The sequence below is a fragment of the Colletotrichum scovillei genome (genome assembly GCF_011075155.1).
Source record: "Colletotrichum scovillei strain TJNH1 chromosome Unknown Contig00010, whole genome shotgun sequence".
NCBI classification, from domain to species: domain Eukaryota; kingdom Fungi; phylum Ascomycota; class Sordariomycetes; order Glomerellales; family Glomerellaceae; genus Colletotrichum; species Colletotrichum scovillei.
Genome location: NW_023336268.1, coordinates 4,372,701 through 4,390,071, shown reverse-complemented (window position 1 = coordinate 4,390,071; position 17,371 = coordinate 4,372,701). Strand labels below are relative to the sequence as shown.

The following is a 17,371-nucleotide window of genomic DNA, read 5'->3' as shown; positions in this document are numbered from 1 at the left end:
TAGAGGAAGAGACGTTTGACTGGGGATCGCCAGGGATGTGGACGGGGAGTACGTATCGACGTTTTACCACTCGCCGCACCTTGCTTGCCTTGCATCCTCTCGCTGGCTGGCTCTCACACCCGTTGACTTTATCACAAGCCCAATCTTTTTGAGGAACCAGTCCTATCTCTGGGTCTACACGTGTATCCGTAGCATATGGATGCATCGTAACATGCCTACCTGAGTGACGACTACGGATACACCAAGCCACTATCGGGTAGAGTCCGTAGATAGGTACGTATCTGTGCTTCAGGCCACCGATTGCCCGGCCTCCTGGCAGCAGGGTGTTGCATGCAACATGGCAAGGCGCGTACTGCGGGTGCTGAACCTTGGAACTTTGGAGGCTGCCAGAGATGATAGTAACACGGTTAAGCATATGGGTCATGGATGTGGCTAAGGAGTAGTAGGGTATTCGTAGTTCGTAACTTCGGTCTTCGTGACTTCGTACGGATACAGTCCAACAACATGGCCAGGGCGGATAGAAGAACAAGGTAATAGGTTATGGATCAGGACGGGGGGCCCACGGGTACCGAGAGGGAAGAGAAGATTGGCTTCTTGATATCCGTACCTTACACCACCTGAAGACGGAGTAGGGATACCTCTTGAAGAAAAGTCAAGTGGATTATTCTCAGCCCGTAGCAAAGTAGCAGAACAGGGTGCTTGAGCTTGGGCGTTGTGGCGGGAGCGCCCTTTGTCGCATCACATCCATCCTGCTGCTCGATTCGATCGACATCAGACTGAAAACAATAGAAATGGAGAAGAGGGGGGGGGGGGCCTAAGGGGAGGAGAGGGGAGAAATATCTATTGTGACCTAGAATATTAAAGCTCCTGCATTGCTGGGACGAATCTTGAACTGGCCTCCCCTCTGTTCTCTTGTCAGTCAGTCTGGTCACTCTCTTATTTCGTCTTCGTTTGGTTTATCGCTCTTCTTCTTCTTCTTCTTCTTCCTCTTCCTCCTTCTCTCTTCCACCACAAACTCCTCCTCTTCTCTCCTTCTCCCATTCATCCCGTTCCTTTCGAAGCAGAGCTCCGGTAGTTCTAGCAATTACCTCGGCCGCTACGTTTTTTGGGGCATTGTTCATAATTCTTGCTTGACTACGTCGCTTTGCCTTGTCTTTGCATCAGATACCTTGCGTGTGCACTGCATTGCTATCATACCCCTTTTCACTTAATTACTTCGTTGCGGCTGCTGGCTTTTCATCGTTTCTTATTTGATCGCCTTCGGTTTCACACTGTCGACTCGGCTCAGTTCTCGTCATCCTCAAGCCCAGGACGCCCCAACCGGACTACCAAGAACCGACCTGCCAGACGAGTAGTTCATCACTCAGGTTCTGGTCAGTCGTCACACCCGACTGCAACATTGTCAGACAAATCAGCAGTCATCAGCCTGGTTTAGTTATCCGCCCCGAGGCGGCAATTCGACTCAATTTAGCGTCATTCGTTCCATCCGAGACCCCGTCACACCCGAGTCACAACTCTGCAGGAAGCGCCCAGCTTACCTGCACATCGACCTGCATCTCTAGAGGGTGCCTGAGAGAGCAAAACAGGAAAAGAAAAAGGAAGACAGACAGTCTCTTTGAGCGTAGAGCTTAGAGTTACAAGCGCCAATCTCAGTAAGGTTGCCAGGTTGCCAAGCTTGCGAAAGCACCGACTATCTCCGTTTGGACACTGTTCTGAACCTGTGTTCTACCCGACATCAGAGACGTTCTGAACACTTGTACGAGTTTGTGGTAAATCCGTCCAGTACGGATACCCGTTCCATCACACAAGCAAAGGTCGTTCAATCGCGGCCTAACACAAGGATCTACACGGCAACAACGCCCATCAGTACTTGACCGATTCCATCGGCGTCGGTGGTCCGTAAGGTCCGGTTGTTTCCCAGGTTCCATTTCCTTGGACTCTGGAGTCTAGAAAGTTGCTTGGTCGACCTTCTTTTGTGTGTGGTCTCCACGTTGTAGGAACTGTTCTTTGGTACTTGCTACTTCTCGGCTCGCCAGCAGTCAGTTGTGTCTGCTATTACCGCTTGGTGTTCGAACTTCGCTCGGCCTTAGCGGAGAACAGGTCCCTGCCACCACCCGACCCCCTGCCAGCTTCCACGGTTCGCCTACCAAGTCGGAAGTACCTACCTTGAGGTACCCGTGCCTTCCACCACATACCTTTCGGAGAAAGGTACTTAGGTTTTCTGCCGTGCAGCCCACGCCCCCGGAAGGTGCTATTATTACTCTTTCGTCACTGCCGCTGCATTATTTTTTGCGACAATTAATTACCACCTAGCCGTCCATCGCTCACTTTCCGGCCATTCAACTCACCTTGCACCTTGGATCGGTTCGCGCGGTACAGAGTACTTCGCTCCTCCATCCATACACCCATACCCCGATCTCCATCCACATCTCTCTCACTTTCCACGCCCCGTCGGCGGAGATACACTATTCTTAACCATGTCGGGCTTCGTCTCCTCGCCCACCGCCCTGCACCCGGCCCTCAGTAATCCGAATCCGCTTCCGCCGCCAGCGCCATTGTCACTGCAACAGCACCAGCCGTCCTCGTTGCCGTCCTCGTCGCCCTCTTCCGACCCCCATGGAGTTAAAACCTCGCTTTCCGACCGCCCCAAAAGCTCCAGCGCCAGTGTCAGCACCACTACCGTCCACGACCGACCTCTCTCTTCTTCCGCCTCCACCTCCAACTCCGTCTCCCATTTACACTCGCAGACACACTCGCACTCACTGTCACTGCATCGCAATGCTGGCCCGGTAGCAGAGGAGGAACCCTACGCTGGCGCCCAAGCCGGATTTCCCGCTACAGCTGCTGCAACACAAAACCCCTCGTCCTCGATAAGAAGAAGCTCCCTATCAATAACCTCTACCGCCGCCTATCCCGAACTGCTCCCGCCTCCTCTTTCCAAGTCTACCAACGCCAACGCCAGCGCTGCCGCCCATCCTCCCAAGGGCCATCGTCGCGCACCTTCCCACGAAGTTCCCCGCCAGACTATTATGAAAGCCTTGGCCTCGGTTGTTCGCAGAAATAAACCCGAAGCCCTCTCACTTACCGGCATGTTGTCCCAGCAAGGCGGTTGCGACAACCGCCCCGCCACTTCTTCATCCCAGAAGCTGGCCGACGCCTTGAACGAGCTGGCCAACCGGAGCATGACCCCCACCACCGCCCTACCCTCCTTGCAGTCCCCCTGCTTCTACCACAACCGATTCGATGATGCCGTCAACATCGACAAGGTTCTCGAGGAGATTAAGAATGACGACTGCATGTCACACTCTAGGCTCGTGCAGACAGCCACCGGCGTCCGCGAGGTCTCCAAGCAGTTGCAACGTCGCCCCATCAAGCGCGCTGTTCGCAATGTCATGATTGTCACCAAGGCTCGCGATAACCAGCTCGTCTACTTGACCCGCGAGCTCGCTACCTGGTTGCTTCGCACTCCGAGGTATGGTGCCGACGTTGGCGTTAATGTCTATGTGGATGCCAAGCTGCGCAACTCTCGACGCTTCGATGCCAATGGCATTGTTGCAGAGAATCCTGCGTATCAGGACATGCTTAAGTACTGGACGCCTGATTTATGCTGGAGCCAACCTGAGAAGTTCGACCTAGTCCTCACCCTCGGCGGTGATGGAACCGTTCTGTTCACATCATGGCTTTTTCAGCGCATCGTGCCTCCCGTCTTGTCCTTCAGCCTGGGTAGTCTCGGCTTCCTAACGAGCTTCGAATTCGAAAAGTACACGCAGCACTTGGACCGGATCATGGGAGACGAGGGCATGCGTGTCAACTTGCGTATGCGCTTCACCTGCACTGTCTACCGTGACGGCACTCTTGGCCAAGAGGCGGAGGAAGGAGAGCAATTCGAGGTTCTCAACGAACTTGTTATCGACCGCGGCCCATCCCCATATGTTTCGAACTTGGAACTCTACGGCGATGACGAGCTTCTTACTGTCGTGCAGGCCGACGGCTGCATTTTCTCCACTCCGACAGGATCAACTGCTTATTCTCTTTCGGCCGGAGGTTCCTTGGTACACCCCGACATCCCGGCTATTCTCCTGACACCTATCTGCCCGCATACCCTCTCATTCCGCCCGATGGTTCTCTCTGACACGATGCTCCTCCGCGTGTCGGTGCCGCGCAATTCGCGCGCAACGGCGTACTGCGCCTTTGATGGCAAGGGTCGTGTTGAGTTGAAGCAAGGAGACTACGTCACCATCACCGCCTCACAATATCCATTTCCTACAGTTGTCCGAACTCAGACGGAGTGGTTCGACAGCGTTTCCCGCACTCTTCGCTGGAATACGCGCGCCGCAACGCAAAAGGGCTTCGACCCCTCTGCTGGCGGCAGCCTCTGCCCGTCTGAGGACGGCAAGGATGAAGATCCGGAGTGGGACATTGACACCGACTCGGCCTGCTACGCTAGCGAGGACGGGAGCATCAGTGCGAGTCCCTTGAGAAGGCAGATGAGTCTGCTGGGCATGTGATTAACGGCCGTTTGTTTATTCGTGAAAGACAGAGCATCATGATTCCCAACTTTCTTCGAAATCACAAAAGAGGCAGCTCAGCTACGCAAAGCAGCACGCTCTGTTCAGTTCGACTATGCTGCACTGCACCTTTGCATTTCGCCCCACGAGCGAGGAGGGTGGGCTAGACTAAGATGTTTTGGCATCTTTTATTTCTTTGTTTTATAGACTTGAGCGATTTCGCAAGGCATAAGAAAGACGGAAACGCATGGGACGCCCACTGCTGTGTGTGCGTGGATGCGTGGATGGAAAGACTGAGATCTGACATGCTCGCATGAGCAGTGTTGTTTAACATCATCATCATAAGACGAGGGAGATAATACTGGCATTGGCACTGGCACGGTATATACTTGCATGAGGTAGCTGTCGGGTGCGCAGGCCAACGTACCCGCCCGCCTTTCAACTTGAAAGAAGAGAGGGGAAGAGGATGTCGATCCTCTTGTGACCGGCGAATACATAGTCTCAAGAGAGAGAAAGAGAAATAGAAACAAAGAGAGTGAGATCAAAATCTCACCAGCATCTGCGGTTGGTGCTAGATCCGACTAGCAGGTGTGGTCACATACCAAACAGCTTTTGCCACAAACGTGAACCTAGATCCCTTCAGCCCCTGTGCCTGACTCGAAGTCACCTCTTCTCATGTATTCCTCCCAAACAAAGAGCGTATGTAATCTTGACATTCTGCAACAATAAACATGAGGGCTGTTTCTGGATGAGCACGAGCATCTGGGTTATCATGTGAGAGCATTGAGAATCCGTGCCTATCTACGGAGACAACAAGAAGATGATGGCACCTTGGTTTACAACCTTGTTCACATATAGTAATACAGACACTAGTTACCACTACTCGGTGATCCGAAGTCAAATAGACACATCGGTTACGTTGTTAGTTTTTTTGTGTTTCATTGCTCTATTTATGACTTGCTTCGCCGTGGCGCCTTACAGGCTTGTCTAGAACATAAACATTGCACACGTACAACCGACTTTGCAGAGCCACATCTACAACCAAATCCCAAGACGCCTTTTGCTTGTTAGAATTTCAAGCCCCAACACAACACCAACACATGAGGACAAAGACGGTCCTCCTTCAACTGATACGCAGTGCGACATTAGAGAGCGAGAGCTGGGTTCCATCATGTCGGTCATGGCTCCTGCAAGAGACGACAGAAGTATAGAACGTTTGCAAGCGATAGATGGCATGACCGGCACATCCATCTCTGAATTTGCTGGACCTTCAGCCACGCTTACTGTGTCTTTCTGTGTCGCAACTCGCTTGACGAGGGGGAGGGGGCCACTGCCCATGTTGTTGGACTTGTATCTGTCCGTTGCTACCACGGAGCCGACTGAGTGTCCACAAGGGGACGCAACAAAGACACTCAGTTTTTGTGCAGATTACTCCCGACGAGAGTGTGAAGCCGCCTACCTCCACACCAAGTTTCTATCGCCAGGCACCTTGGCTAAGAGACAACAGACCTGCGATGCAATCCATGTCGCCCTTCTTGCTTGGACTCACATCGCCGCCGCGCATGAAACTCTCCACCTCGTCTGCGCCCTTTGTCGTAGGTGAGCTTGAGCTCTGCCCATCTTCGAATATGGTGACATATTTTCCGGATCCTCGGCGTCCCATAGCGGGCATCGTTCTGGCCCGGCTACTGCTGAATATAGCAGGCCCGGGATGGTCCTGTAAAGTACGACCTGTTCGTCTCGCATTGTTCTTGCCGTCAACGGCAGCCGGCAAAGGTCTCCGGTCATTGATTGGCGGCAACCGACGCATGTTGCCTTGGTCCTCAGGTGTCCAATTCTCCTTATCAGAATCACCCGATGGAGATATCAGCATGTCCACCTTGACCTTGTCATCCAGGCTTTTTTCTTCACTTGGTTGAGATACGGACTCCTCGCCATCAGTGAGTGATGTTTGCATTCTAGCCATGCTGGAAGATGTGCGACAGAGCTTAGGCTTCTTAGCCTGTTGAGGTCGAGAAGCCGGCCTACTTGCAGGACAGTTCCGTTTGGAGCTGTTGTTTTGAAGAACGCCGCTGGTTGAGCGGAGAAGACTGATGGCAGCGACAGCAGAGCCATTAGACTCATCTTCAGCTTGCGTCGTGAGCTCGTCACGAGTATCAGCATCACAGCAGAGCTCCCATGCGTGAGCGTCACGAGATCTGCCTCGTCCCAGTGCCGGTGGCAGCGAGTCAGTGAGGGCTGTTATGGGTGGTAGAGTCACGCTAGGGAGGGCACTGTGACTGCGCTGGAGTGGTCGAGCTATTCTGGGCTGAGGCAAGGGTGCCAAATCCGAGAATAGCTTCGTAGGCTGAAAGCGAGGGGGTGAGTTCTCATTAGAGACAAGCTCAGCTTTGCCTTCGAGCGAAAGCGACAATCGCACCTGCGACTGTTGCGACGATTGAGGAGAGGGCAGGGTTTGTGATCCATGTGCAGGCGGTGAGCAAGACGCAGGTGTATATAGATCGGATCTGCATAATATGTTAGCTAGAAGACAGCCCACGATCAATTAAACGAGACATACTTAGGGGTTTCGTCAGCGCTGCGGTTGAGCGTTGTAGGGGTTGAAAAGGCACTTGCTGCGTTCCAATGAGAAGATGTGAAGAACCCAACAGAGTTTGAAAAAGAGAATGACCCCGTTGAGTGAGGCTGAGACGAGGAAGCCGTGACTTGGGACAACGGCGTCTCCAGAACCGTCGTCTCAGGACCGCCACTTAAAATGGACGGTGTTGCGTGTTGAGGCTGTTCATCGGCCTCGTCTCCGCGCACTTGTAAAGCCTTGACCGGAGTCTCCGCAGGCACGACAGCATTGATGGGAGCTGTTTCTACCACTGGCGATGCTTTTTCTTCCGGCAAAGAAGAGGTGTAGGCTACTGGATCCGAAGAGAGTATCTGCATACCGCCGTACCGGAGAGCAGCAATCTCCTGAGCGGAGAGGGGCCGCGACTTGCGCCTGTCATTCTGTCGACGATTTTGGAACCATATCTACACGCTCGCAATCAGCACCAAGCGCGACCGTTATCGTACCGGCAAAGCTATCAAATACCTGAACCTCCTTTTCGTTGAGAGAGACGCGCTTCACGATGTCTAGGCGTGCTGCCTTGTCTGGTTTCGGGTTCGCAACGTAGGCAGCCTCGAGTATCGACTTGTCTTTGGCACTACAGTGATCAAACGAGAGTCAGTGGCTGTAGCACAAGAACGCGTTGCAATTGGGGCCAAGAACAATGACATACGCAGTTCTCTTCCTCTTTCCCTTTGGGTGACGCTCAGAGTCGGTGTTTGACACTTCTGTCTTGACAGACGAAGATGGCGCGAAGTCAGGAGTTTCTGTCCCAGTTGCAAGAGGCTGTCTGGTAGGAGTCTGCGCGGGTTGATCTGTCCGGAAGGAGGATTCGCGTGGAGAGGGGGAAGAAGAGGACGGCGGAGCTCCAACCAAGGCTTGAGAGGAGATGTCGGAGACAGACATGGCGGCGGTCGAAGCTAGGAGTCGTAAACGACAGTCATGATCTGGGGTCGATGCAACTGAACGAGATGTCGCGAGCCGGGGGCGATGGTAGCGAGCGTGCACTCAAGGAAGATTGGACAAGACACGGGACAGGCGTGACAATAAAGTGAATTGGAGATAATCGTAGGACTGCAGGCAAAACAAAGTTGGGAGGAGAACAAAGTAAAGAGGAAGAATGACGAAGAGAGGCTCCCAGGAACGGACGAGGTGGGGAAGCGAGAGTGTCGAGACACACGAGGCGCGGTTATTCGTCGCAATTAAGGTCAGGTACGGTCCAGGTGAGTTGTGGTGCCTCCCACATGGGTTTTGGTGTTGAACACGGCGCGTCTGAGAACCCCAACTAGGGAAAGGCACTTACACGCTAGGGACGTGGATAGTGGAGTTGCAGATACCCGGCCAGGGTACCGTAGGTACTGAGCTTGGTCTGATACCGGCTCGGTGCAGGGATACAAAAGTGTTTCTGAAAATCATGTTGAGCAAGCATTTATAAGAAGAAGAAAAGAAAGAAAGAAAAGTGAAATTCCACTGCAGATTCCAGCAAACTCGCACTGACGCGTAATACACATCGTATTTGGTCGTGAGTGTGATGCGAAGTAGTTGACTGAGTAGCAAGTGATAATCATCTACGGAGTACAGTGACACTAAGCCTACCAGGTTAGGTAAGGTACCGCACAACAGCGCGATCGCGGCACGGATCCGCAGACCCACCAAGTCACCTCCACGTCTGTTTTTGTGTGCTTTATCACCTTACGAATACCTTGCAACAATGTTTGCGCTTGAGCATCAGGCGCGGCATGCTTCCATCTACATTTCGTGGGCCTCATGTTCCATGGCCGGACGGATGCGGCGCAGATAGTCTGTAAGCCAATCCAAGTACACATTCATCTGGATTGAGCGATGTCGTTCGCAAGTCATAACCAATACATGCACGTACTTCAGCACATGTCTTCATGTTGACTGACCCCAAGGCCTGTTGTTCCTTGCTGACTTGAACCCAAGTCTACGCGCTCAATGTAGGTACCTAGCTTCTGCAAATTAGTGTCATAACGTGAGGTACGAATAGCCTATGCGTAAAAGGCTTGGACCAGTCACGTCGCGCGTCTGTTTTCAATTGGGAAATAAAACAAAAACAGTCTACTTTCCATCACCAGGGGCTACATACACCGACAAGATTGAAGACAGACCCTAAAAATACCGAATACCTTAATCATTTGCGGTCCGCATGGAAATTACAAGCACGCATCGAACTATGCTAGTCTTACCGTCGACGACCTGACCGATGAATATCCCTTAGACTTTAGTCCACTCGCTCTCTCATCTTACCTCCACACCTCGTTCTCCTCCTCATTTTCTGGACTTGGCGTGCTTTTGGTCTGGCGCCTCGCCGGATGAACAACGCGCCTATGCATACAAGTTTGCCTCTCGCGCCGTAAAAGCTGTTCGTGACATACCGGATAACAAGCTCATAAAGTCAAATGTGAAAACCGTATCCAACAAAAGCGAAGTCGAGATTGGTCATGTACTGCAATCTGAAATATTACTCCTCGTCATATTTACGTGACACCACGCGCGTGCAAAACACCCCGGTTCGATCTGAATTCGATACTATGCTTCCGGTAGCGGTAGAACGCGAAAGGCAACTGGTCGTCGCTTGTGCGTGGTATTTGACCCCAGACCATCCCTCCTCCGTGTACCCACCCTGCCGCATCTGACCGAGTCTGCTTGGGGACCATGGAGCCTGGCGCGAATGCGAATTGGTGCATGAAGGCTGGAACAAGATACGGACACACTTGATTGAGTGCGGAAAAACTTTCTTCTCCGTCGCATACCAATAAAGGCCCACCTCGCCCTCCCACCTAGAAATCCAGCAGACCCAGTGACGCGCCTTGCAATTGGCACATAAGCCGCACTCAGCACAAGAATATCCATTACAATCCATGTCCTCCTAAGCCCCGCTAGCAACTCTCGGTTCTCCCGTCAGACACCAAAGTTCCGTACTATCAGAGATTAACACCCAGCCACCTCCCCAACAAACAGACAACCAGACGCGTCGCTGGATCCCGAGTATTTAACAGGCTAGCACTTCTATTACCTTAAATGGAAAGTCCTGGGCCCAGACCCCGGAGTATTGCTATGCCTTTCGATGAGTGTCGGTGAGAGGTGGGAACAGTTACTCATGCTGTGTAATATATTTTCAAAGTTGGCATTCTTGAACACAGTGTAGAAACGAAGAACTAATATGGAAGCCTCTGTAGGTTGAGCTTTCGGCAAAACACAACTCAGTTGTTGAAGACATAATCGTAAGGCAGGTAGGTGTACGAAATAACTTAGCAGCTGAAACTTGAATTGAGAGGAGTTTGATCGTTTGCACAAATGGGCCTGTATCGTGGCCGCAAGCACTATTTTTGCCCCAACTTTCGGTATGTCTTTTCAAGGGTCCGGGGCCGTCTCCTCTGATGGTCTCCAACCACCTCTGGATGTACACGATACGGAGTACTCTGTCAAGGCCGGTGCATACCCACTGTTCGCTTCTTTGAACGCGCTTTTGGTTTACCATAGTACTTCATTCGGTCTCGCTCGCAAACAGGGTCCGTCACATTATCGTCTAAGGGACTACTTACTTTAGTGCTACTTATGCACCTTTCGAGATATCTGGAACCCACTTATTATCTCTCATTCAGAATATGATGTGACGTAGCGTGGTTGAGTTGCATGTTGTGGTCCTGACGAGACCATGTTCATGACCGTTTCTCTACCTGCTTTTGCGCTCTTTCCTCTCTCTCCTTGTCTGTATGTCTGTCTGTCTCCCCATTCATGCCTAGCTAACCATTGAATTGCTATCTAATTAAATGCATTGCGCTGTCTGTCGAGGTACGGACACGCATAGTAGAGAAGTGGACGAGCGGAACCCGAGACACCTTGGTGGAAATGTAAGGACTCAGTGTTCATCTTGTAAGGCGTCAAACTACTCAAAGTATGCTGGTCGTCTCGCAGCAAGTGTAAAACCCTCCATCCAGCTCCGAGTCTACCATACGAACCGGCCGTGCCGTCTTCTACCATAATGACCGTGACCAGCTATTGCCGGTCTGCGCCAGAGAATTTCGGTTCACGACGTCCTTTCAACCGTTCCACCGCGTTGGGATCATGTCCATGCCGCGTCTCTATCTTTACAAGTCTTCGTCCGAAAGTTCACCGGGCAGAGGCATGTTGGCGGCCTCATCCATCTCCTTGCGGTACTGCTCGAGGAGCTTCTCGTCGACCTGAGCGGTGGGGGGAGCGAGAGCCGGTGCAGCAACGAATTCCTGTGGAGCAATTAGCATGAAAATCTTCGAGGCAGAAACCGGTGCAGAGAGTCGTTCGGGAGCGTACCAAAGCGGGGTTGCCGACAAGCTTGCGTGCAAGCCAGAGGAAAGGCTTCTCGAAGTTGTAGTTGGACTTGGCAGAGATATCGTAGTACTGGAGGTTCTTCTTGCGGTGGAAGGTAATAGTCTTGGCCTTGACCTTGCGCTCCTTCACGTCGACCTTGTTACCGCAGAGAACGATGGGGATGTTCTCGCAAACACGAACGAGATCGCCTAGATGCTCCTTGTTAGTTGGGCTGGTCGTTTGGGGTCAAAGACATGAACTCGAGTCATGCCAATCCGAAGGGTGCCACGTACGGTGCCAGTTGGGGACGTTCTTGTAGGTGATACGGGAGGTGACATCGAACATGATGATACCGCACTGTCCGTTGATGTAGTAACCATCACGGAGACCGCCGAACTTCTCCTGGCCGGCGGTATCCCAAACATCGAACTGAATCTGACCAAAGTTCTGCGCGCGCTGAGTTAGAAACCGGCGACGGATGCTGTAGGGGAACCAAGTCCATGGGAGGTACTTACCGTGCTGAAACCCAGAGGGTGGACTTCGACACCAAGAGTGGCCATGTACTTCTTCTCGAACTCACCAGTCAAGTGACGCTTGACGAAGGTGGTCTGCAACGTCACACACTGTTAGCAACGCGATAAAATGGAGGGGGGAAGTGGAAGGGAATGCCATCGGCTCAAGTCGAGGGGTCGATGTTGGCGAAGAGGGCAAGCGCTGCTGTCGGGCGCAACCTCGACAAGGGCGATGGGGGACGAGGGACTATTAGATTCACCTTTCCGGTACCGCCATCACCGACAAGGACGAGCTTGAAGGTAGGAGTTTCGGCCATGTTTGCTATCGGTGAAGGAATCGGTTCGGTGCGAGTTAATTGTAAACAAGCGGGGCTGGTCGCGAGGTTAGCAGCTGGCGCAAAGCGAAAGAAGGCAAACAGATGGGGAGATTTGTCGACGTGAAGGCGAAAACCAGCGTCGGCAAGGGCGCGGAGTAGATGATATCGTACCGGAGAGAGGGATGAGTAGTGGGCTGTAAACTTTTCGACGTGTGGAAATCGTCACCGACTGATCGACTTTAGGGGGGGTTATGTTTTTGAGGATGGCGGGGGAGCTTGCAAGGAAGCCGTACTTCTTAAGCGAAAAATTCAGTCAGGCAGGCCAACGAAGTCGGGTAGGCACGATTGGGCTAGGCAAGGGTCACGTGCGGCGCTGTCTCGTCATAGCGGGGTCCCCTTTCAATGGGCGACGGCAAGTACGTCTCTTTCCATTTGTTCTTTCCTCCGGGCCGTTTCCATTTGGGTGACTGGATGTTTCCTTGTCTCCTTCAGCAACAAGTTGGGTCCCATTGCTTCGGGCACTTGAGGATTACAACCCTTCGCCGGCAGATCGCTCTCACTAAAAAACCCAAGGTAAGAAATATCACCCAGTTTGGCGGCGAATGCATACTTGACGCGCTCGACCACTCTCATGCCCGTACGTATCATGGAAACTACCAAAATAATTTTCGAGGTCCGCTTTTTCGTCACTGCTTACCTTAGGTTGGGAGAGAGCGGCGTGGGCGGTCAATCCAGACATACGGCACCTGTGTTAGCCATCCATTGATGTTCTTCTTTCACACCAGAACATGCAATCAATATCTCAAAAGTAAGTAGTGCCAACATCATCCTCCGCCACACATCTCACAAAATCCCTTGAGCATTCGACACAGGCACCTGTCCCATCAGGCCGCGACTTGCTTTGTAATCCAACTACCATACCACCCTGCCTGTTTCTAATCGCTGCCTATTCAGCCATGGCAATTATCTGCCTAATGGTTCATCTAATGACCGCAGCCGGTGGCTTACACCAGGTACCTAGTCGTGCTAGTGAATCCAGAAGTATGCCGAGCCACGTGGAGTCGAAGCGTCCTCCTGCCAGTTGATTGTTCCTTGCGGGCACCCAAGGCATTAGTGACTCTGACTGATTGAATTCAATAGCGCGCAGCCTTGTACTTTTCGGCATGAGTCTTCATGTCTTATGTAAGTGAAGTCGTCGCGAAACATGTCGGTTGGCCTACTGTACATGCGGCGATATCAGATCCTCATTTGGCCCCCGCAGCTGAAGCAATATATTCCTCTCTCACAAAGGTAGGATGTGACAGCCCAGCAAACCTCTGCCACCCCAGTTACGTCTCGGAGTAAGTGTTACGTGCAACTCCTCCCGCGCCCCTTGGCTGGGTCGAGACACCCTGACCAGAACAGGTCGCTTTGTCTGGTTAATGTCATATCCACACAAGTGTCTGGCAACAGTCAACTTACACCTTCATTCCCTTGCACGCATTCGGCCACCTTCTTGAGATTGTCGTGATTTGAGCTGTTGACGTAGCCAAATACGCGAATCTGGTCGTTCGGCTTTAGGCCAGCTAACTCGGCTGGGCTTCCCGGAACCACCGTGTTGACCTTTGCGAATGGCTCCTCCAGCGGCTGAGATGCTGAATGGTCTGCCAGGGTGTTATTGGCACCCCCGGAGAGCGGAACTTCGGTTATCTCCTCTCCTTGCAAGCTGGCAAAGTGCTCATGGAGTTGTTTCTCAACCATGGTCATGAGCTCTTTGTAGTCATTGCGGAGGTGGATGATGCGGGCTCTGGTAGTACGCACTATTACAATCAGCGAGGTACTAGATCTCTGCCACCAGAGGAGAAACACCTTGAGCAATATCGAGATCGGCTCTTGGAAAGCCGTCCTGAGTTGTGAGAGGTGTGTTCATGTCAACTCCGTGCTGGCTCGCCAATCAGCTGAATGCTCGCTTCTCCATGTTCGTCTCCGAACACTGGAGCGGGGGGTCTTGAAATCACAAACAGAGTCGAGGACTGCGCCCAAAGCTTTCAACTCAGCCTCCATGTTTTCCTTCTTGTTCTGTAGCTCCGCAAAAGAGAGGCGACCAAGGTCACCGTTCCTTGACGTATTGCTGGCTGGGCCCGAGGGCACGGTTGGAGCGTGTATGTTGTCCATCCTGAGGGGCAATCCCATAGCTGACCGGACGGACCGATAGAAATGTGAGGGGGCTTTAGTGCGATGAAGAGTCGGTTCCTGACTTCTTGCAGCGATGGCAGACGACTTCGTTCATGTCCCCAGTATTTGGGCTGGAATTGATATTGGTGGACCTCAACTTCAACCCTCTCTGTTGGGGTATTGCATCGACATAAAGGACATTGTGAGCCCCGCGCCCCAAATCCTTGGGCAGCGTCATGGGGACCTGCCTAGCACCTAGGTAGCTACCTTACCTTACCTAGCCGGGTACCACAGGTGCTTGGGAACCTGGAGTAGGTACCTATCGAGCCTTAGGTTCATTGGCCGTGCCGGCCTTAGGTACCTAGGTAGGGTACCTAGCCTGGGTAGGTGCCCAGTATTGTGACTCCCCATGCGCTGACTAACTCACAAGACCTGGTGGGAGCCTAGAATCACTGCTCGTACCTGAGGCACAAGATGCGGTCTGACTGGAACCCGACGCGTCCATTCAGCGACCCGATGCAGCCCCGGCGACAGCTCTAAGTTCAACCCCAGCCAGCTCCCGATCTCTTGCCAGACTGTCCTTGTATCAACGTCACAGTTCCATTTCTTCTTCCTCCATCCTCTTACCACGTCCGCTCTTTGCCTCTCCGATCATCATGGCGACCGGCGTCGACGCAAAGCTCCTAAAGTCCACCAAATTCCCTGCGGAATTCAATCAAAAGGTTGACATGCAAAAAGTCAACCTTCAGGTGATGAAAAAGCATGAGCCTCGCCTTCCATTGTCATCCAATTGCTAACTGATCTTTTTTCAGGTGGATAGCCAGCAAAATTTCCGACATCCTGGGAAGCGAAGATGACGTTGTTATCGAGCTTTGTTTCAATCTGATCGAAGGGCCCCGATTTGTCAGTATTGTCTGCCTCGACCGATTCTCGCGATTATCTTCTGACTTTCCTCCAGCCAGACATCAAAGCTTTACAAATACAACTTACGGGCTTCTTGGACAAGGACACGGCGCCATTCTGCAGGGAACTATGGAAATTGTTCTTGAGTGCCCAAACAAGCCCTCAGGGTGTGCCCAAAGAACTTCTAGAGGCCAAGAAGCTAGAGCTGATACAAGAAAAGGTACGTATCAATCTTCATTCAAAGCCAAGGATAGTCACTGACGTAGACCAGATGGAAGCCGATCGCGCTGCAGACGAGGCACGACGCCGCCGAGGCGATATCGACAGGCGTCAACAAGATGGCCCGGCACCGAGAGATAGGGATCGCGGTGAACGCGGACGCGGCCGCGGCGGCGGTGGAGACATGTGGCGCGGTCGCAACAGTGACAGGGACTACGACCCAAGAGGTAGACACGGAGGACGGTTTGGTGGCAACAGGTCGCGCTCACCGGCTGCGAGGAACCGTGATCAGAGGGACAGAGGCTCGTTCCGTGGGTCCACTAGAGACAGCTATGTCCCAAGGAATCGCGGTCTCGACAGCCGAGTATCTGGCCGTCTTCGCAACGACACGCGCTCTCCGTCTCCGGCATCCGCCACCTCACGGTCGCGCAGCCCCGATCGCAAGCGGGACTCTAGCCGTGGCTCGCCCCCGGCCCCTGCCCGACGAACTCGTCGAGAACGCAGCGTATCCAGCCCCAGGCCTACGAGAAATCGATCGGCGTCGCCGAGAAGGAGCCAGGGGAAGTATCGCGAATCACGAAGGAAAAGGAGATCTTCACGAAGCCCTTCGACGCCCTCAACATCGCCTGATAAGCGGGCGGCTGCAAAGCGCCGTAGATACTCCTCATCACGGAGTCGTTCGCCAGGTCGTGAGAGACGATCCCGCAGTAGAAGCTCGAACTTAGCATCATCTCGAAGTCCTAGATCACGCAGCCGTAGCTCTACGCGTCGAACCTCTCGGGGACGTGCAAGTCCGAGATCTCGAAGCAGTCCCCGACATCGCCACGATAGTAGCGTCTCTCGCTCTTCGGATCCCAGCGGTCGAGGAGCAACAGCCGATAATATCAACGAGACTGATCGCGAGAGCAGGAGAGGCCAAGGAGAGGGAGAGGGTGAGGCAAAAGGAAGCAGAAGACGCAATTCATAGCCTCGCCGCATGGAGATCGGCTGATGACTATAAGAGGCGACTTCCAAACTTTGCACAACTTTAACCAGGCCGATTCCTGCGTCACAAGACGATAGGTGGGTGGCGATGCTTGGAACGGCATCCGACAACTCAAACAGGTCTGGCTAATCTGATACTGGCACTATGCAGATGCATCGTTGCCAGGTCTTCCAGCAGCATTGGTGAAGGCAAAAGATCACGGGAGAATGGTGAAAAATTAGAGACGCTAAGCTCGCATTTCGCCTCATTTACAACCGGCTCAGGCTAATCGTCTAAGAAGTTTTGCTGCATACCTTACACAAACATACGAACTCGCTGGTCAATTGGGTGGAGGGCCCAAGGCGAAGCCATTCGCTTAATTTGGTACGTTAACTGTATCTTCTCGAGTCCCATAGACATAAGGCACCTGAGGGATTCTGCCTACCTCTTCCGTGACAGCTGTTTATACAGTTCGGTCTCTACTATCTTGCATTTCTTTTTGCCCAACAAAGTACCAAGAATGGCACGACACAGCCATGGTTCTAATTCGTCATTCCGTTTTCTACCATCACCGTTGCTATTTGATCCAAAGTCAAGTACGGCCTTGGAGAAGGGAGGGAAATACCAGACTCAAGTCGGCAATGACCACGAATTCGTAAGCTAGATAGCCATGATCATTTCAATTAAACTGGTCCACAATCTTGAAACAGATTTTTCTCCTACATGCCAGACATGGGAATTGAATGCGATGCATTTGCGACACTACTGAGTGCCTGTGACATCAGCCTTTCCTTCGTGGTGAGGACGTTGATCTGTAGCCAAGCTAAACGCCAGGTTCACTTCCGATACTCAGTCGTTGACCGTATGCACCGTTTCCCGATGCGCAA

The 17,371-nt window shown here is 52.6% G+C and overlaps 5 protein-coding genes across 5 annotated transcripts; 2 read left to right on the top strand and 3 right to left on the bottom strand.

Annotated features, from left to right (window-relative positions):
- The first annotated feature begins 926 nt into the window (after nt 1-926).
- On the top strand, nt 927-5,137 carry HER10_EVM0011744 (ATP-NAD kinase). The gene has a single exon (XM_035481167.1). It carries the CDS (start codon nt 2,478-2,480, stop codon nt 4,506-4,508), a length of 2,031 nt encoding a protein of 676 aa, XP_035328546.1. The 5' UTR covers nt 927-2,477; the 3' UTR covers nt 4,509-5,137.
- A 333-nt stretch (nt 5,138-5,470) lies between these two features.
- Nucleotides 5,471-8,344, bottom strand: HER10_EVM0007918 (homeobox domain-containing protein). Its single transcript, XM_035477458.1, has 4 exons — nt 7,778-8,344; nt 7,591-7,702; nt 7,069-7,529; nt 5,471-7,015 (listed from the first exon to the last, which is right to left on the bottom strand). Exons 1-4 carry the CDS (start codon nt 8,008-8,010, stop codon nt 5,983-5,985), a joined length of 1,839 nt encoding a protein of 612 aa, XP_035328219.1. The 5' UTR covers nt 8,011-8,344; the 3' UTR covers nt 5,471-5,982.
- A 2,003-nt stretch (nt 8,345-10,347) lies between these two features.
- HER10_EVM0009075 (GTP-binding nuclear protein gsp1 ran) lies at nt 10,348-12,534 on the bottom strand. Its single transcript, XM_035478574.1, has 5 exons — nt 12,188-12,534; nt 11,931-12,023; nt 11,709-11,862; nt 11,419-11,624; nt 10,348-11,351 (listed from the first exon to the last, which is right to left on the bottom strand). The coding sequence occupies exons 1-5, from the start codon at nt 12,242-12,244 to the stop codon at nt 11,217-11,219; spliced, it is 645 nt and encodes a 214-aa protein (XP_035328314.1). The 5' UTR covers nt 12,245-12,534; the 3' UTR covers nt 10,348-11,216.
- An 833-nt stretch (nt 12,535-13,367) lies between these two features.
- Nucleotides 13,368-14,574, bottom strand: HER10_EVM0012880 (26S proteasome non-ATPase regulatory subunit 9). Its single transcript, XM_035482260.1, has 4 exons — nt 14,246-14,574; nt 14,093-14,165; nt 13,706-14,043; nt 13,368-13,652 (listed from the first exon to the last, which is right to left on the bottom strand). The coding sequence occupies exons 1-4, from the start codon at nt 14,414-14,416 to the stop codon at nt 13,527-13,529; spliced, it is 708 nt and encodes a 235-aa protein (XP_035328650.1). The 5' UTR covers nt 14,417-14,574; the 3' UTR covers nt 13,368-13,526.
- A 333-nt stretch (nt 14,575-14,907) lies between these two features.
- On the top strand, nt 14,908-17,181 carry HER10_EVM0004027 (uncharacterized protein). The gene is made up of 4 exons (XM_035482941.1): nt 14,908-15,158; nt 15,211-15,301; nt 15,357-15,521; nt 15,573-17,181. Exons 1-4 carry the CDS (start codon nt 15,055-15,057, stop codon nt 16,485-16,487), a joined length of 1,275 nt encoding a protein of 424 aa, XP_035327850.1. The 5' UTR covers nt 14,908-15,054; the 3' UTR covers nt 16,488-17,181.
- Nucleotides 17,182-17,371: the final 190 nt, after the last annotated feature.